The sequence below is a fragment of the Lygodium microphyllum genome, chromosome 28 (genome assembly GCF_053477565.2).
Source record: "Lygodium microphyllum isolate KBCC chromosome 28, Lygodium_microphyllum_v1.1.10, whole genome shotgun sequence".
In the NCBI taxonomy this organism is placed as follows: Eukaryota; Viridiplantae; Streptophyta; class Polypodiopsida; order Schizaeales; family Lygodiaceae; genus Lygodium; species Lygodium microphyllum.
In genome coordinates, this window is record NC_141162.1 from 33,523,524 (window position 1) to 33,542,970 (window position 19,447).

The following is a 19,447-nucleotide window of genomic DNA, read 5'->3' on the forward strand; positions in this document are numbered from 1 at the left end:
AATGACAATAGTATTGATTCCACTTCTAATTTTAACTTGGAAGAAGAATCTAGCAGTGACAAATTAAACTTCGATGAGAAGGAAGAAAAAAAGAAAACTAAGAGCAAGAAGAAGGACAAAGGGAAGAAAATAGCAAAAAACACTAAGAAGAATGAAGTCAAAAACCTTTGGTGCACACAATGTTTACACTTAGCATGTCAGTGGTCATTATGATCCTCACATGGCCACTAATATATCACTTATTATATTTGGTCTATTGCACCTACCTACAATTGGCATAGTTATAGCATCAGTCGATTAGTATAGTCAATTATACATTGTTTGCTTAGTAGACTACTTTCCTTAATGTTTTATCTTATCTATACTTTGTGAATATTGTATTGTGTGTAAAAGAAGAAGAAAAAACTATCAAGAAAACGTTTTGGCCTCCATCTATCTTCTTGTGTTATTGAGAAATTTTTCTCTTATGTATATGGTGTGTGTTTGGTACAGTAGCTCAAGCAAGTCCTCCCACCACATGATTCATCACATGATATTAGAGCTACACTACTAAGAGAGGTTCGTTTTGAAGGTAGAAGTGAAAAACAATAAGCAAGGATTTGAGCAAGCTAGCAAGGGGTAAGAAACTCTCATATTCTTCCACTCTTTCTCTTGGATAGTGCCTATGGAGGCATCAAAAGCAGGGCAAAGTAAAAATCTCAAATTGTTGTGAGGTTTGGTATGCAAGCATAGCACTATATATTCTAGAGATTAGCCTTTTAGGATCTATCATTGCTTTTTTGGCCATCTGAGACCGTTTCAGGCCCCATTTTATACCTGCAAGATTACAAACAGTAATTTCAAGGTATAGTGCAATTTTAGTTATGTTGACCAAAAGTGGGTGCACATGTTACAGATTTTGAATTTGTAAGTTCTAAGGTATTTAATTGCAACCAAACACAAGTTTTATCTACTAACATATTGCATGTTACATATATTGTTGAGCAATCAATGAAAAACACTGCTTGATGTATTGTTGTGTACTTGTTGTGAAAGGTTATAGAAAACTTTCTTGCTATTGTGTATTAATTTTGTGATAATGGCAGAGAACAATGAAAATCCTATTATTGAGAAGCTAGACAAGAATAACTATCTATCATGGAACTTTTGTGTGATAAACTTCCTTATTAGAAAAAGCCTATATGAGTTTGTTTTAGGTGAAGAAAATGAGCCAAAGCTAAGTATTCATGCGACTTCAAAAGAATTAAAGGCATGAAAAGAATGGAAAGTAAAAGGCAAAAATATAATATATTGGACATATACAATCATTGATAATACTATTGTGGGGCATATCAAAAATGTAAAAACTTCACATGCAGCTTGGATGATCTTTGAGAATATATTTTCAATAAACAAAAAGACACAGAAGATTCAACTCAAGTAAGAGTTCAATACCTTGAAGAAAGGAAATATTGTAAATGAGTATGTTTTGAAGATAAGAAGCATTGCACATGTCTTAGCAGCCATTGATGCAATGCTTAATGATGATAATTTGGTTTTATCTACTTTGGGTGACCTTAATAATGAGAAGGCATGGAAATCTTTTATCACTTATGTGTATGTATAGAAGCCATTTTTAGTTTTTGATGAATTTGTCTTACTCATGATCACTGAAACAATCAAGATACATGGTGAATGATCTGAAAAAAATAGTAAACAGATCCAAACATTTCACTCAAGTCCAAGAAGGAGACATGCCATATCCTCCTCAAGCGGCCATGGTATGGAATGTGCTTGTGATAACTAGCAAAACTGGTTAAATCAACAGTTTGGTAAGATGCATATCTAAGGAGGTTATGGAAACTTTAGAGGTAGGGGGAGCTCTAGAAAAAGAGGTGGATGGAAGAATAGAGGGTCTAGCAATTCTAGTATTGTTTATCATTATCATGGAAAAATAGGTCATATTCTAGCCAAATATTATGCTAAGAAGGATTATTTTCACAGTGATAAATTGCAGCAAGAGAAAGTATCATCATCTTCAGGAAATAATGAAAAAAAAATGAGTGTCTATTTGTTATGTAGCATATAATAAATATTGTTACAAGAAAAGGGACACGTGATGATGTAAGGTATGTTGATTCAAGTGCATCTAATCATATGACTAGTCATGTTGAATGGTTGAGAGATGTAGGATTTACAAAATCCAAGTTCCAAGTTATGTATGGATGGGTGATGATTCATAGCACCCAATTTCACACATTGAAAATGTTCCCTTATCCTTTCATGATGGTTAGATATATTATATGTACCATCCATCACAAAGAATTTAGTGTCTATTGGTCAGATAGTAGAGTAAGGGCTGCAGGTTTGATTTAATGCAAAATGTTATTTTATAGAAGACTTTAATGATAAGTATAGGTTGGTCGCAAAAGGAATTAGAGTTGGCTGCATATCCACTTTAGATTTTGGAGTTCTTGCTATGTATGATAAAGCTAAAGGAGTGGTTGTAGACATTGAAATATGGCACAAACGTTGGACATACAAATATACGAAGACTAAAATTAATGTAGTCCAAAGGGTTGGTTACAAGGTTGCAAAATTTCTTGAAGTGTGTGAAGCATGTCAGTTTGGTAAGCAAGAAAGACAACCTTTTCTGCATGATAGAGATGTGAGCAAGAATATACTTGATGTTATGCATATGAATATTTGGGGGCCTACACAAAAACATATCTCTTGGTGGCAACAAATATTTTGTAACATTTATTGATGATTTTTCAAGAAACCTATGGGTATATTTCATGAAGGAAAAGAGTGATGTATTCGAGCACTTCAAAACTTTCAAGGCTATTGTTAAAATAGAAACAAGCTTGAAAGCTCAGTGCTTGAGGTCAGATGGAGGGGAAGAGAACCTCTCTAATGAATTCAGTGACTTCTTAAGTTCTCATAAGATAAAAAGATAGTTTATTTGCAGGTATAACCCACAGCAAAATATGATTACAAAGAAGAAAAATAGACATATTGTAGAAGTTACATGAGCATTGATGGTTGAAAAGAATTTGGCAAAATATGTTTGGTCTAAAGCTATTCATACTACTATCTATATTATGAATAGAACTCCTACATTTCCAATTCATGGATTATGAAGAGATGTTCAATACTATCTATGCCATATGTAGGCTCAAACATATGGCATAGATTATGAAGAGATGTTCAGTCTAATTGCTAGGATTGCAACTGTTAGATATGTGATTGCTTTGTAGTAGCCAAAGGTTGGATTTTGTAGAAAATGGAAATAAATAATGCATTCTTGCATGGTGAATCGCAAGAAGAAGTGTATATGGAGCAGCCAATAGGTTATAAGGATTTAGAGCATCCACATATGTGTGCAAGTTAAAGAAGACACTCTATGGACTGAAGTAGGCATTTATACCATGGTCTAATAAGATCAGAGAGTATCTTGTAAACATTGGCTTTTATGTTTCTAATGCTAATCACTCACTTTATGTGAGAAAGAAAGATGCAGGTTTAGTCATCATAGTCATTTATGTGGAGGACTTGATTATTACATGTGATAGTGATAGTGTGATTGTTAAAGTTAAGAACCTTTTGAAGCTAATTAGATAGCTTGTATCAAACCATAGTAATTGTATGTTATCATGTTGTTGTTGTTGTGTGTGATGACTTGACTCCATGTGGACTTTGTGTGTGTGTGTGTGTGTGTGTGTGTGTGTGTGCACGCACGAGTGCAATGACTCGACTCCATCTGCACTTACTATAATGGTAAACCATGGAGGATTCTTGAAGGGCATTGGTAAGAAAGGAGATGATGCAGTCTCCAATGGCAAAGGAGGAAGGTAAAAGATCAACATATGATGGCTATGTTGCAATCACAAAGTCACTATGAGGAAGGTAAAAGTCAAGATAAAGTGGCTATGGTGTAGAGGCAGATGATGCATGTATTTGTGCAAGAAGAAAATGAAGATCAACATCTCCCTAACCTTGATCTTATCATTCTAAATACTATTTTTTCCACATGTTGCTCATGAAGCGACCATCTCGATCTGATACAATGGCTAATGGTAGCCCATGTAACTCGAAGACATGCATAAAGAAGAGGTGGGCTACCTCCTTGGCATTCAATGGTGGCTTGGCGGGAATGTAGCGTGCTTGCTTGGAAAAATAGTCCGCCGCTATAAAGATGATGGTATAGCCATGGAATTCTAGGGGTTTCACAATAAAATCCATGCTAATGATGACCATGGGTGGCTTGGCATGTTGAGATGTAGAGAGAGAATATATGTAGAGGAGAGAGAGAGAGAGAGAGAGAGAGAGAGAGAGAGAGAGAAGAGACATCCCACGTGAACTCCCAAAGACTATTTCATATTAATCACAATCTACATATATATATGTGAGACCTAGTCTAAATAAGATGAGCTATATATAGCTCCAACACCCCCATCAAACAAAGGTCTCTAGCTATTTATGAAAAAACCCTTGGAAAGCACAAGGAAAAAACTCGAGCTCCTATATACAAATATACAAACATGATCGAGAAGGATTATTGAGTGCATGTAAAGTGAATCCATACATGTGAAGTGGAATTGAATATGTATGTACAAATATGATTGAGAGTTTTGAGGTGTATGTGCATGTGTGAAGTGTATGGTGCTTACAAGGAGTATGTACAATGACACTACAATGTCATAGTAGATTAATTCCCAAAGATTGAAGTTGAGACAACTCCAAATTCCAAGCACAACAAAGTGAAGCATGCTTCATAGAGTCCATTGGTGAATATATCTACAGTCATTTGATCACTTGGACAATGTTCAATCATGATTGTGCATTTTCTTACTTCATTTCGAAAATAATGATAATGCACTACAATATGTGTTTAGACTTGTTATGTTGAACATAGCCTTTAACAAGACTAATAACTCTCTGGTTATCACATTGAAGTGGTGTACTAGAGAGAGAAGGATGGCCAATATCTGATAGAACTTTTTGAAGCCATACTAACTCTCGAGCCACTAAAGATGCAACTACATATTCAACCTATGTAGTGGAAACAGCAACACGGTGTTGTTTCTTGCTAGTCCCAAAAACAAAATAACCATTGATAAAGAATGCATACATAAGTGAAAGCTGGCCCAATCTGCATCTGTATAACCCAAAAGTTGAAGTGAATGCAGAGAATTAGAGTTTTGTTGGCACCAATAAACCAACCCAAAATCTTTAGTGACTTTCTGATACTTTAAAAGTCATTTAGCTACATTCCAATGTTTAAAGTATGGAGAACTAAGATATTGTTCAAGAACATTTGCAACAAAAAGAATGTCAGGGCAAGAATTTAAACCAACAAATTGAAGACATCCAACAAGATTAGCATAAGATTGATCTAATGCTAATTGTCCATCATTTAGCTACATTCCAATGTTTAAAGTATGGAGAACTAAGTATTGTTCAAGAACATTTGCAACAAAAAGAATGTCAGGGCAAGAATTTAAACCAACAAATTGAAGACATCCAACAAGATTAGCATAAGATTGATGTAATGCTAATTGTCCATCATTCTATAGAAAGTGAGAGTTTTTTGTAAAGCTCACATGACAAGGATTAGTAGCAAGATGTGCTAAACCCAAACCAAATTTCTAAATAATATCTTTAATAAACTTTGTTTGATGTAATAATAAAACACCATTTTCTCCAAAGCATTGAATCTAAATACCAAGACATGAGTGTATGTCTCCCAGATCCACCATGTCAAATGCAAAATACAAAACCTTCTTTACTTGTTGAAGGAAGTTGAGATTGTTAAAAACAAGTATGGTATCATTCACATATAGAACAAGAATAACAAAACTATCATTGTAGTGCTTGATATATAAGTTAGGATCTGAAGAACAAGAGATAAAACCTTGTTTTGTAAGAAAGAGATCAATCTTTTGATACCAAGCACGTGAAGATTGTTTGAGACCACAGAGTGCCTGATGAAGTCTGCAAGCAAAATTTTCTTTATGTTTGATCACAAATCCCTCTGGTTGCTCCATGTATATCTCTTCCTTTAAATCGCCATTAAGAAAAGCAGTTATCACATCCATTCGGTGAACCTCCAAATCAAACTCAGCAACAAAAACTAACAAGACTTGAATACTAGTAATACGAACACTAGGTGAGAAAGTTTCTTGATAATCAACTCCTTTAGAGAGAAGTAATTCATACTCAACTTCCATAACCTCCTGCCATTGTTGCTTTTGTGGGGATGACATGGCATCACTATAAGAGATAGGGTCTTCACAAATATTGAGAGCATTCTCAAGAATATCAACATCATAAACATGACATGTACCATGCTCATTATCAATTGGAAGATCAACATCAAAGTCATCATTAGCAATAATAGATGCAAGTTGTGAATCCTGATTTGAAGAGTCAATATTATCCCATGAAGGAGGTTCATCATTATATAGAAAAGAAAAAGCAGTGAGTAATGACTTTGTATCATCAATGTCCTCTAATGACCACGTCCTCCTAGCACCCTCCTAAGTCCATGTGCTGCCCATAAGTTGCTCATTGAAAATAGCATCACGACTTATGATTACCTTCTTGGAGGATGGATCATAAAACTTGTATCCCTTAGAAAAATTTTGAATATCTAATGAAAATAACTTTCAAACCAAGAGGATCAAGTTTTCTATGAGCCTTTTTTGGTACTTGAATATAAGCAATACATCCAAAGGTTTGAAAATATGAAACAGAAGGAGTTTCATCTAGCCAAGTAGTAATCAATATTTTACCAGAAAAGTCATAGAAAAATAATTTTGTATAAATACTGCTATTAAGACTACTTCAGCCCAGAAACATTGAGATGAGCCAGAATGAATGAGCATACATTGCATGGCATTAAGGATAGTCCTATTTTTACATTAAGCAATACCATTGTGTTGAGGAGAGTAGGGAACTGTATATTTATGATGAAGACCCTGATTATTACAATAATCATCAAAATCATTTGAAATGTATTCTCCACCATTATCACTACAAAATTTATTGATGTGATGACCAGTATGAAGTTTTGTAGCTTTTGATATTGCTTAAAAGATAATAAAGCTTCTTATTTGGTTGAGGTAAACATTTCTAATTACCAAGCACAATATTATGCAAGTCATCGCCTTCAAGAATTAGCAACATCTTTACTTTCCATCCAAAGTGAGGAACAGAATGTTGTCCAGAAATAAATTCGTTGACGATTATAGAAGTTGGCATATTTGACTGAGAAAATATCTACAATATGAGATCACAAAATTTGCACACCACATACAAAACAATGATGAAAGTACAACGCAACAAGTCGTACACAAAAACTATGCTATAAAGAAAGACATTTAGTTCAAAAAGCATACTCCAAAATAAAGTGACCCAAGATAGACGAAACATAAACAAGAATAAGACGGCCCAAAATAGATGAAATGCGTGCAAGAATAAATTGACCCAACATAGACAAGAAACAATCAAAAGATTATCACTTAACTTTTTGACCAAGAATAGATAATAATCTGACTAATTTTGGCGAAAATGTAAAAGTGAGTAATTGTGACGAAACTTGTGTCGTAGAAGTCTGCAAAAGTTATTCACCCATTTATTTTCCTGTTTCAAGTCTAGTTTACTTGAACTATCATAACTTTTGATACAAAAATCCAAATTGAGCACCAATTTGCTAGGAAGAAAGCTTGTGAGTCCTAGCTCATCACAAAAATTGGTTTTCTTAAGAAAGGTGTTTCCTTAAGAGTTTCCCAAATAGAAACTTTTAGGGTGTCAAGGTATATCTACAATTCAACATATCTATAATCTAAATGATGATTGAGTGAACTTCATCTATGCTTAAAATTCACAACACAAGATACTCATAGCATACACAATATATCAAATTTAAGCATAAAAAGAACATGAATCAAGAATTAAAGAGATACTACATAGGTATACTTCCTGGTTATCTTCTTTAAGGAATTAGTTGTAGTCGATCATGATAGCTCTAATACCATGTTGAGATGTAGAGAGAAAAGATATGTAGAGACACAAGAGAGAGAAGAGACACACCATGTACACTCCTAAAGACTATTTCATATTGATCACAATCTACATATATATAAGTGAGACCTATTCTAGATAGAGTGAGCTATATATAGCTCCAACATGGCACTAGCAGGCTAAAGTAAGCCAACCAGCTTGGTGCGTGGAGCTTTCACTAATTGGCAAGTGGGACAAGTCTTGACATAGTCTATGATCTCTCCCTTTATGTTTGGCCAAAAGAATTGTTTTCTTACAGCCTTGAGTGTCTTGCTTTAGTCGTTGTGTTCCCCTAGCTTCCCATCATGCACTTCATGTAGTATGATTTTCTTTAACTCCACATTATTAGGAATGTTCAATCCCTTGCCTACAAACAGGATTCTCTCTTCCAGTGTATACATGTCATGTGGCATCCTCTCAACTCACACTTCTATTATTTTGTGCATTTCCTAGTCATGTTCTAAAGCCTTCTTCACTAACTCTAGGAAGTTGTTGGTTACACTCACCACTTTCAAATCAGTCTTGCGACTTAGTGCATATGCGATCTTCTTTGTGGATCTTGGCTTGTGTTTGATTTTCATATCGAATTCTATCAAAAAATCTAGCCATCTAGCTTGTTTGGCAAACCACTTGGACTGGGATGGGAAGTGTTTGAGTGAGATGTTGTCTATGAACACGACTCTGTGCTTATATTGTACATGGTGCTTCCACACTCTAAGGCAATTGATTACTGCTAGCATCTCTTTCTCATGTGTGCTCCACCTAGGTTTGGTGTTTGTGAGCTTATTAGATTAATAAGCTATGGGGTGTCCATCTTGCATCAACACTCCCCCAATGCCATAATCTAATGCATCTATGGATATTTCAAAGGGCTTGGTAAAGTCTCGCACTTTGAGTATTGGGGTCTGACTTTCCCATGTGAAATTTCCTTCTACTTTGGTTAGGTGGGATAGTGGGGCCGTGACCATGCTATAATTTTTAGCAAATCTTCTACAAAATATGATGAACCCTAAAAATTCTCAAAAAAAATTATTGTTTTTAAGACAGACTTTTTCCTCATTGCTTTGACTTTCTTGGGGGTTTACTTTGAGGCCTTCCTCTCCTACGATGAACCCTAGGAATTCTAACTCCTTCAGTGCAAACTCACATTTTTCGGTTTTGCATGCATTTTGTGTTGTCTCAGTTTCTAAAAGAATAATCTTAAATGCTCCTTATGTTCCTCTAAATTCTCTAGCCGAAATATTCCATCCATTAAGCCACAAAAGGTAACCGGCCCATTACTCAGTCCAAAGGTATTCGATTCATTACTCATTTATGTGGATAATGATGAACACATCTATCTCTAGCTGGAATACTCCATCCATTAAGCCACAAAAGATACATTGCCCATTACTTAGTCCAAAGCCTAGGACTAGCCACTCCAAACTTCCATTTCTAGTGTGAAAAGCTATTTTTGGGATAGTTTCTTCAGCTATATAAATTTGGTGGTAGCCTCACCTCAAATCTATGGGGCTAAAGTATTTTTCTCCATGGAGTTGATCTAATAAGTCCTCAACTAAGGGCATGGGATATTTGTTCTTGATGGTGATCTTGTTAAGGGCCTTATAGTCTACACACAATCCGAGTCCCCCAACCTTCTTCTTGACAATCAATACTAGGGCACCAAATGGGGACTTGCTCAATCGCCTTGCTCTTCCATTTCATGCAGTTGCTTCTTCAACTCCATCAATTCAATATGATTCATTGGGTATAGGGCCCTAGCTAGTGAAACTGCCCCTGGGATCAACTCAATCTTCTTGTTTATATTTATTTTGGGGGATAAGCCTTTGGATAGTTCCATGGGCATCACATTTACATACTCCTTAAGGATCTCTTTCACTTCGTTGTTGCCAACTTGTAATTTGGGACCCTTAGCAAACTCCTGCTCCACAAGTCTAATCATGTATAAGTACACCATATTTCCCTGCTTCATTGATTTCTCCACCTGTTTACCACTGCACGTCATGATACAAGGTCTAATGTTTGTAACTTGATGTGGCGTTGCTTGAACTAGAGCTCTTGGTTTACTAGGTCCTAATTTTACAGTATGTCAAGGGACTCTAGGCTTGCTCTCCTTTATCTGCACCTTAATTGGCATCCTGCTTGGGAATTGCATCCTTTCACATGGCACTCACACACCCTCTTCTTGCATATCTAGCAACATCTCATTAACTCCTTTGCCAAACATTGTGATTACATACTTGTTACAGAACTTCATACCCAAAATGACCTCAAAATCATCCATAGGTATTACTAGAAAGTTGAGCATGGCCTTCAATTTCCCAGCTTTCACTTGTAATGCAAATACTTGCTTTACTTTCTTTTTTTCTTGTACAAAAGTCAATGTTAATCTTTCTAGGACCTTAGACAATTTCAACTTGTGTGTTGATGCACACTCTGGTGTGATGAAATTGTTAATGGCTCCAGTATCTACCATGATTGCTTGATCTCTTTCACTAACTCTCCCCATGAGGTATAGGTAAGGTATTGCTGTTACTTGAGTTGACGTACATTGGAAATGTGCACTAATTGTTCCCAATCTCTTGGGTGGCCTAAGCTCTCTTCACTTTAATTGGGGATCTCATGAATGAGCAGGGGTTGTGCCTCCTCTCCTCCACGAGCGCTTATGGCTGCTACTTTGGATCCACTTGTTGAAGCTGTGTCTTCCATGGGGCATCTATTTTGGTAGTGTAATCCCCCGCACTTGAAACATCTAACCCTTGCGGTTAAGGCTTGGGGTCTCGACCATGATATGTTTGATCCTAAAGACTCGAGACAAGTGCTAGGAAGTTGGTCTATAGTGGTTGTTTTTCCACCTTCCAAATGCTCCCCTTGGTACCATGGTGGACTGCGAAGTGGCTAGGGTTACTCCTGAAATTTGACTCTGAATCAACAAGATGGGATCTTCTGAGGGGGTTGGGTCTCAAGGTCCAAGATTTGGTGGTGAGATTAGAGTTGAATCTAGCTTGACTCCCTTAGACTATTCTCCTCTTTTTTAAGTCCATTGATCTTTCAATCGTCCTCATGGCCTCTACCAGACTCATTGGTCCTTGTCTTTCTACATCTCTCATGGCCCACTCTTGCATGTCGAATAGAAATCCTTGCAACTTTGTATCTATGTCCGTGTTTCAAGAGTTGCAACATCAAAACTATCTATACTTGCTAACATATTTCTTCATCTTCCCTTGTGCTTGCTTGAGATTTCTCCACTCATCTCTAACTTTGAATTTTTCTATCTTTGAAATGAAATCATATTTGAGTTCCTCTTGTAGTCTCTCCCATGAGAAAACAATACATCCTTGCTCTTGTTCCAATAGATATCAACTTCAACATCCTCCTCCAAATAAATGGCTACCACTTCTCCTTTCATATCTTTAGTGATTCTAGGGTACTTTAAGTATCTATCCACCTCCACAATCCATTTCTTTGAAATTAACCCATCTCTCTCTCCCTTGTACTTGGTGAGTTGAGGCATCTTAAACTTGCCATAGTCATCCTTTGAACTTTCACTCTCCTCTCCATCCTTGTTGCTTTGTCTCTTGTCCTTCTTGTTACTACTTCAGATTCCTTCTCCTTATCCTTCTTCGTGTCTTGAGATCTCCTAGTTATTTCCTCCCTAGCTAACCTATCTATCAATTTATCTACCTCCCATTATAGTTTGCTTTGTGTCTCTTCTCTTTCTCTTGTTGTTGTATCATCCACTCCTTGTACTCTTACTTCTCTTCAAATTTTCTTCTATTTTTCCCCTCCTCCTCCTTCATTTGCATATTCTTCCAAATTGAGTCTAACAAGCTTGACATGCCCTCCAACTGCCTCTCTACTATTTTATCCTAAGCTTCTCTTTATTCTTAACCTCGGCTCTTCCTTCCCTCTTCAACCACTGGGATCACCATTGCTCTCCATGTTGTAGGGAGCCACACCTTGCCTCTAGTGTTGTTGCTACAGGAAAGCCGTGTTTCACTTTTAAGTGATAGTTGTGCCGTGGGGAAGCCACGTCATGTTTTCAAATGGTAACTTGTGTCGAGGTCATCGCGCCAAGAGTCATCAAGCCAAAGGAAGTAGTAGCAAGGGTCGTCACGACGTGGGGTAACACAACATTAGGTGTCATGACACGATCTCTGAGCAATGGATTTTCTCTCCCACTCCCGTGAGCACTCAACTCCAATCAACAGTTGCTCTAATATCAAGTGTAATGCACCTGCACTAAATCACTCTCAACACAACGTAAAAAGGTAACATGATATGTGATAGCAAGGTATACTCTTGAATTATTCAATCAAAGAAATGATACAACATAAACACATCCCAAGATTACACCCTCATGGCAGTGGACATATGAGAGTTCACCACTAGGTATAAGAAATCACACGTAAAGTGGAAACCAAGCAAAGCTCAAAAGCCACTATTACTTCGTATATATGTATTTCTGGCAACAACATGGTATAATTACAGAGCCCTTACAAGAGGGGGCAATAATTACTTTTTTATAACTTAGAAGAAAAATTTTAAAAACCATCAAGTTGAGACCTTTATCAAAGAGAGATGCATTGCCTACAATCTTCAAACCTAAGTGCACCATTTCTACATGAAAACGTACACCACCACAAAGAAAATAGAGTACACATTCTTTGGGACCTCCCAACAAATTAAGTGATGAATGAAGGGTTCATTCGACTTGGGTCATGTACCAAAAGCTACATGACATGAAGGATTCATCATTCCACTTAGATCATGCACCAAAAACTACATGACAACATTGAGAGAGAGAGAGACCCACATTCAACTTAGCTCATGCACCAAAAGCTACATGACAACATTGAGGGAGATACCAGCATCCAAAAGATGACCAGGGCAAAAGAGGGGGGGAGGTGGTGGTGGCGGAAAGGGAATGGGCTTTGTAGCTATACCATGGCATTGGAGCTAGAAACACCTATATAGATAGTAGTAGTGACTTTAAGCTCTACTTGGTTTCCACTCTACGAGTGATTCCCTATGCTCAGTGGTGAATCCTCACATGTGCAGCGTCACAAAAGTGTGATTCCCTACACTTAGTGGTGAACCCTCGTATGTACGGCATCACGAGGATGTAGTCCTAAGATGTGCCTCAATGTTGCATCTTCCGATATCATGAATACAAAGATTCCTTATTGATATATCCTATTTGCCATTCCGCTATGCCTTTTTGTGCATCATGACAAGTTATGACTTGAAGTTCCACGAAGGTCCGTAACACTTGGTATCATAGCAACTCTAGTACGGAGCATACTAGCTCGAGAGAGAAGCAAGCTCATGGACGTAGAGATCCTAATAACACGTCACACAACGTGACGTGACAACCCCAACATGATGTGATGCAACACGACACAAGGCATGACATCCCACGACAAGAAAATTTTGCTAAGGTAGGACTAGGAGACTGCCTCTAGTTCTCAATGAGCCAAAGAGAAGGCCTAACTATACTTGAAACAAATGTAGGCCAAAAGAGTCCAAGAGCTGAAGAACAAAGTGAAGCCAACCAAAGAAAAACCAAGGAGCCAAGAGAAGCTAAAGTAGATGAAAGGAGGAGAAGAAATATGGTTAGATGAAGATGAAGACCAAGGAGAGGATGATCTCAACCTAAATCTTAAAACCCCTCATCCCCAGCGAGGAGCCAACAACTACTACCCTGAATACCAATTTCTCTACAATGAATTCCCTCTTGAAGGAGATGGATGCTACTACCTTGAAGACATCCCCATCAACTACCACACAAGTCATAGTGCAACAAACTCCGACCAATTTGGTAAAAAAGGCTACATTAAGATCTCACTAACGAGTCAAGTCCTAGGCCAACAAACACTCACATGATTGATACCATAAGTTGCGTTAAGACCCCGAAATGAATCAAAAAAGTACCCTTAGAATGCTAAGGATAGTAAGTTATTAAGCGAAGGTGAGTGTAAGGTATGGACTTTGTAGCTATACCATGGCATTGGAGCCAAAAACACCTATATAGAGAACAGTGACTTAGAGCTCTACTTGGTTTCCGCCCCATGTGTGTGATTCCCTATATTCAATGATGGACCCTCATGTGCAACGTCACAAGGGTGTAGTCTTGAGATGTGCCTCAATGTTGTATCTTTTGATACCATGAGTACAAAGATTCCTTATTGATATATCATGTGCGCCTTTTTGTGCCTCGAGACAAGTTGACTTGAAGACCCGTGAAGGTCCGTTATAGGAAGGGGGGGATGCAAGAGAGCATCTAAGTTGAGCCACATGGAAAATGGATAGTAGAAAGAGAAGTTATTTTTCAAGGTTATTTCATATTTTTTAGGCTTGCAAACACTCTATTTGCCATGTAGGATCTCATGTAGGTTTGGCATATCTTCAATTATATAGTAGTACAAATATAAGTATAAAAGTATAGATTTTAGTACAAACTTCAATGTTACCACACAATGTCAACCACCACCTCCAAACAAAAAGTTCACCCTCAATGGCCCCCATTCCCTATTTTTTACTTATTTTATTACTGACTTGATGCTTCCACAAAAAAAGAAGTATCAACCAACAACAGCTCAATTGGTAGGGGCAGGTGTGCGCTTCAAACGTATTCAGGTCAATTTCCTCAAGTATACAGAGAACCACATCATGTTAAAGGTTTTCGTGCGGCCAATGGGGTCCACATCATGTCAAAAGGTTTTCACGCTGCAAGTGGGGTCACAGCCTAGTGGTTGAGTGTGGGCTGAGTATTGCGGGTGCATGAAATCAACATCCCCAATGGCACAGATCATTTCACATATAAAATTTTTCGTGCTAACTTTTCACCCTGCTATATTCATCTATTCATGCAGACTTTACTGAAGCTTAAGAATCAAAGTTCCAACTCATATTCCCAACCCAATCCTCGCACCAACCAGTATTGCATCTCATAACCACTGGAGGATTTCTATTGAAAAGGCAAACAACACACATTCCCACAGTATGCCATATGATTCAGATTCCGTTCCATCAATGTAGACTTTCATTCCATGATGCAGAGGAATCAACATTACAGAAAGCAGATCAATGATGGTGAAATGACAAAAGTTACATGGAAACAATCCAAATTGAGCAACTCATTCTGTTTAATTTCCTCTTCCAGCTAAGGCTAACTTCCGGACACCTTGAACACTTACTTTTTTTAAGGTGTTGAGAAAATAAAGGAAATCTCGTCGAACTATATTGTCATCCCACGAACAGGGGATACAGGTGATGTAGTTTTCTTCTTTGGCTTTTCCACCACAATAGCTTGTGTTGTCAAAACCATGCCGGCAACTGATGCTGCATTCTGCAAGGCACACCTAGTCACCTTTGCAGGGTCAATGACTCCAGCTGCCAGGAGGTCTTCATACGTATCTGTCATGGCATTATATCCAATTTCCCACTCACTGTCCATAAGCTTTTCAACTACCACAGCACCCTCTGTCCCTGCATTGTTCGCAATCAATGCAGCAGGAGCTAATAGAGCCTGCCATTTAAAAATATAAAGCAAACATGTCAGCACCTCAGGAACTTATGAATCATCTACATATACTTTCAAACACCTATTAACAGAAAGCTGCAAAATTAGCATATTCAAGTTCACATCTGGATCATGAATAATCAGGAAGGCTAGCCCTCAATGTTTCGCGAGGTATCAATTCTCCATTACCAGAGAGAGGGACCCATGAATCCTGCCAGTCACTCCCTATAAAAGCCCTCTCCATCCAGAAACTCCTGAAACTACCCTAATGACACAGAACAGGCCATTAAAAATCTCACCTTTTGCACAATATCAGCACCTAGCTTCTCCTCAGGATCTTCCAGAGTTTCCTTGATTGCTGGCACTGCAGAGGACAGATGTACGTAAGCAGCCCCACCTCCTGGCACAATCCCTTCTTCAATTGCAGCAAAAGTAGCATTTTTAGCATCCTCAATCCTAAGTTTCCTATCCTCCAATTCTGTCTCTGTAGCAGCTCCAACCTGTTAAATATGACAAAAACAAAATCCTCATTCCCCAGAAAAATCCATTTGGAGCAGGTGGTCACTGCAATAAGGTAACAGAGATTCCAAACCTTGATTACAGCAACTCCACCAGAAAGCTTAGCAATTCTTTCTGATAACTTTTCTTGGTCATATACAGAGTCCGCCTCCGCAAGTTCCCTCTTAATTTGCGCAATGCGAGCTTTGATCTCATCTTTGGTTGCTGCATCAGCAATTATGGTTGTTGAATTATTGGTAATAGTGACCTTCCGGGCAGTACCCAGTTGCTCAACTGACACATTTTCGACCAGCTGTGCCAGGTCACGTGCTATGAATTCACCACCTGGAGAGTAAACTCACGTCTGTAAATAGTATATTCATGTCACAATTATCACAGCTGAAAGAAACTTGCACAACACAAAAGCAGCACAACAAAATCAGAAGTAAATTACCAGTCACAATAGCAATGTCCTGAAGTAAAGCTTTGCGTCTTTCCCCAAAGCCAGGAGCTTTCACAGCAGCAGCATTCAATATGCCCCGCAATTTATTGACCACCAGGGTTGCAAGGGCTTCTCCTGAAACATCCTCGGCAATGATGACAAGTGGAGCACTTAACTGTGTCGTTTTCTCCAGGAATGGTAGAATTTCCTTAATGGTGGCAATTTTCTGGTCCGTCACCAGTATTCTAGCATTGTCATATTCAACAGTCAGCTTCTCCTGATTGGTAACAAACTGAGGAGAAATGTAGCCCCTGTCAATCTGCACAAGCCCCAAAAAAGCCGATGTCATCAAAGTGTACAAATACCAACCCCTTTCAAAGGCATATGAGATAAACTTTACCTCCATTCCCTCTTCTACAGTCACAGATGTCTCAAATGAGGAGGATGACTCAATAGACAGAACACCATCTGGCCCAACTTTATCAATGGCATCAGCAATCATGGTACCAATGGAGTCATCATTGCCAGCAGAAATAGTTGCAACAGCTGTATGAAAACCAAATTTCAATACCCACAGGTGAAATATGATCAATACATGCTTGCAACCAATTTCAGGGATAAACCAACCTTTAACATCTTCACGACCCTTCACAGGGCGGGATTTTTTCTTCAATTCCTCCACCAAAGCAGCCACAGTTTTGTCAATACCCTTCTTCACAGCTACAGGATTTGCTCCTGAAGTCACGTTCAAAAGTCCTAATCTGATTAACTCTCTAGCCAGAACTGATGCAGTTGTGGTTCCATCTCCTGCTGAGTCATTTGTCTTGCTGGCCACCTGAAATTACTCCAACAAAAGATAACACAATGACAACCTGGCCAAGATAATGAAGACAACTTACTGATTTCTAGTGTGCTTCAAGTCATAACAGCACCAATAACTACCTCCCGGATTAGAGCTGCACCAGCATTTTCCATGGGGTCAGGTAACTCGATGGCACGAGCAATTGTCACTCCATCGTTAATGACTTTAGGAGCTCCAAACTCATCCAACACTACATTTCGACCTGCTCATATTCCCAAATCAGAGTGCATTAGACCTGGCATTACAGCATGTTCAGCAGTTATCAAGCCCTGAAAGATTTGCTGAAAGCTATAAGAATACTAAATAACAATAACAAATATTTGGCATTCACAAACTATTGGCATTCAAGTCTGGAAACCTCAAAATGCATGGCTGGAGGCATGCCTAGTCTATCTAGGGGGGATTTTGGATTCCCAAGCAAAAGGCATACTGGGCCACACGATGAGGAATATGAACTGCCAAATAGAAAACACATTCCAGCAACAAGCATTTGCAAAAGTTGTTTTCAGCCGTTGAATCCTGGCAAATTTGAGAGCTGATGCCGTAGTACCTACGATAGTTATGTTTGATAACAAACAGGCAAGTGTAGAAAGCAGTTCGGCAATTAGGCTGTAGCTGCTGGCCCAATCATAATCAGAAACGACAGTAAATTATGATAGCTATTCAAACTAAATTCTTGGCATATTTCATCTGCAGAGAGTTGAAATATAACACAAAATTTATGTGACATTTTCCCATGAGGGGAAAGGGGCTGTTTACTCTCGTACTTCCCTGTAGTGTTCAATATTATGAGCTTCGTGCCCCCAACACACCTAGCTTGGTATGCCCTCATAGAAACTCACGATGTTGTCATAACTCACAATGTCGAATAACAGTGGGACATTATCTATAATTTCTTGTCTGTGATCAGCAAGCAGGACCATACGACCATGCAACCTTACCTGTATCAGACAGCTTGCCATCCACGACACAAGCCATTCATGATTTAGCAGACCCTTCTTACACTCCACAACAGAAGACAACTTCAAGAGGCCATACCTCGAGGGCCCAGAGTCACACCAACTGCATCCGCGAGCTTATCAATGCCAGCCTGTAGAGCAGCACGAGATTTCTGATCGAACTCGATATCTTTCGCCTCTGCCCGCACCAGCAGCCGGTGCGAAGCCACCCTGTGATTTGCAGCAGCTGTGCTCCTTACAGATAGGAGCCCTCGGAATTGGTTTCTTCCGTCCAGGAAGCCTTGCAGGCTCTGCTTCCCCTGTAAACAGAACAACGGGAAAGGCATCAAAAATCAGGCCAGTTTCTCCATTAAAAGCAAGCAAATGTCACAAGTGGGGAATCCACTGATAGACGGAAGGAGCCTTGCAGGCTCTGCTTCCCCTGTACAATGCAACAGGGGAGGCATCATCAAAATCAAGCAAATGTCACGAACGGGGAATCCACTGATAAGCAAGCAAAAAAACTTCTCCTAATCAGAGGTCTTAGAGGGAGATTACCCTCGATGTGGGGGAACACAGGTATGCCAGGGCACCATGGTTGAGTAGGGCTTGGGCTGCCATGGCTACTGCAGAATTTGTTTCGAGGATGCCTCTGCTGTTGGGTTACCAAGTATCTTCCTTTGACATAGAGACAAGAATGATAGAGTTGATAGAGTTGTTAGGAAGACATTCGAAGGTCATCTGAAGGTCTATCTTCTGGAATGTTCTCCCACAAGAATCCAAACTCCTCCTCCTAAGCCCCTTCACGAAATCTCTAGACCTCGCTTCACATCGAAAACCCTTTCTGCCTTGAATCTGCACATTTTTTCTCATGGGCGCCCACCCACACCCCTTTGCAAAGAATGCCTCTTTGTTTGGAGACGCCCACCAATTATCTCAACAAAAAATACATGCATGGAGACTCTCACACCCACCACATGCAATCGGATGCTTGTGGTTAGCCAGCAATGTTAGGGTAGTTAAACACTCTCTCAAACAACCAAGGCAGTGTGCAATCCGTCCATAAAAGACTTAACACACATATTTGCACCTAAATATGATCAAAAAAGAGGATGGTATAGTGGTTTTAAGGCTTA

At 38.7% G+C, this 19,447-nt stretch overlaps 1 protein-coding gene across 2 annotated transcripts; it reads right to left on the bottom strand.

Moving 5' to 3' along the window:
- Positions 1-15,073: 15,073 nt before the first annotated feature.
- On the bottom strand, positions 15,074-19,145 carry LOC148011332 (ruBisCO large subunit-binding protein subunit alpha-like). Of its 2 annotated transcripts, none has more exons than XM_087670132.1 (9): positions 18,870-19,145; positions 18,412-18,631; positions 17,454-17,575; positions 17,139-17,346; positions 16,912-17,057; positions 16,524-16,830; positions 16,164-16,414; positions 15,871-16,071; positions 15,074-15,577 (listed from the first exon to the last, which is right to left on the bottom strand). In XM_087670132.1, the coding sequence occupies exons 1-9, from the start codon at positions 18,930-18,932 to the stop codon at positions 15,287-15,289; spliced, it is 1,809 nt and encodes a 602-aa protein (XP_087526258.1). In that variant the 5' UTR covers positions 18,933-19,145; the 3' UTR covers positions 15,074-15,286. The 2 variants fall into 2 exon arrangements, with proteins under 2 accessions (XP_087526258.1, XP_087526259.1); XM_087670133.1 differs by having other exon boundaries at positions 18,412-18,753.
- Positions 19,146-19,447: the final 302 nt, after the last annotated feature.

Excerpts from the sequence above, each read along its gene's own strand:
- LOC148011332 (XM_087670132.1), bottom strand. The coding sequence starts at position 18,932 with ATGGCAGCCCAAGCCCTACTCAACCATGGTGCCCTGGCATACCTGTGT. Across the intron at positions 17,576-18,411 it reads TGTGACTCTGGGCCCTCGAG|GTCGAAATGTAGTGTTGGAT; the intron begins GTATGGCCTCTT and ends GAATATGAGCAG. Across the intron at positions 16,831-16,911 it reads CTGTAGAAGAGGGAATGGAG|ATTGACAGGGGCTACATTTC; the intron begins GTAAAGTTTATC and ends GGGCTTGTGCAG.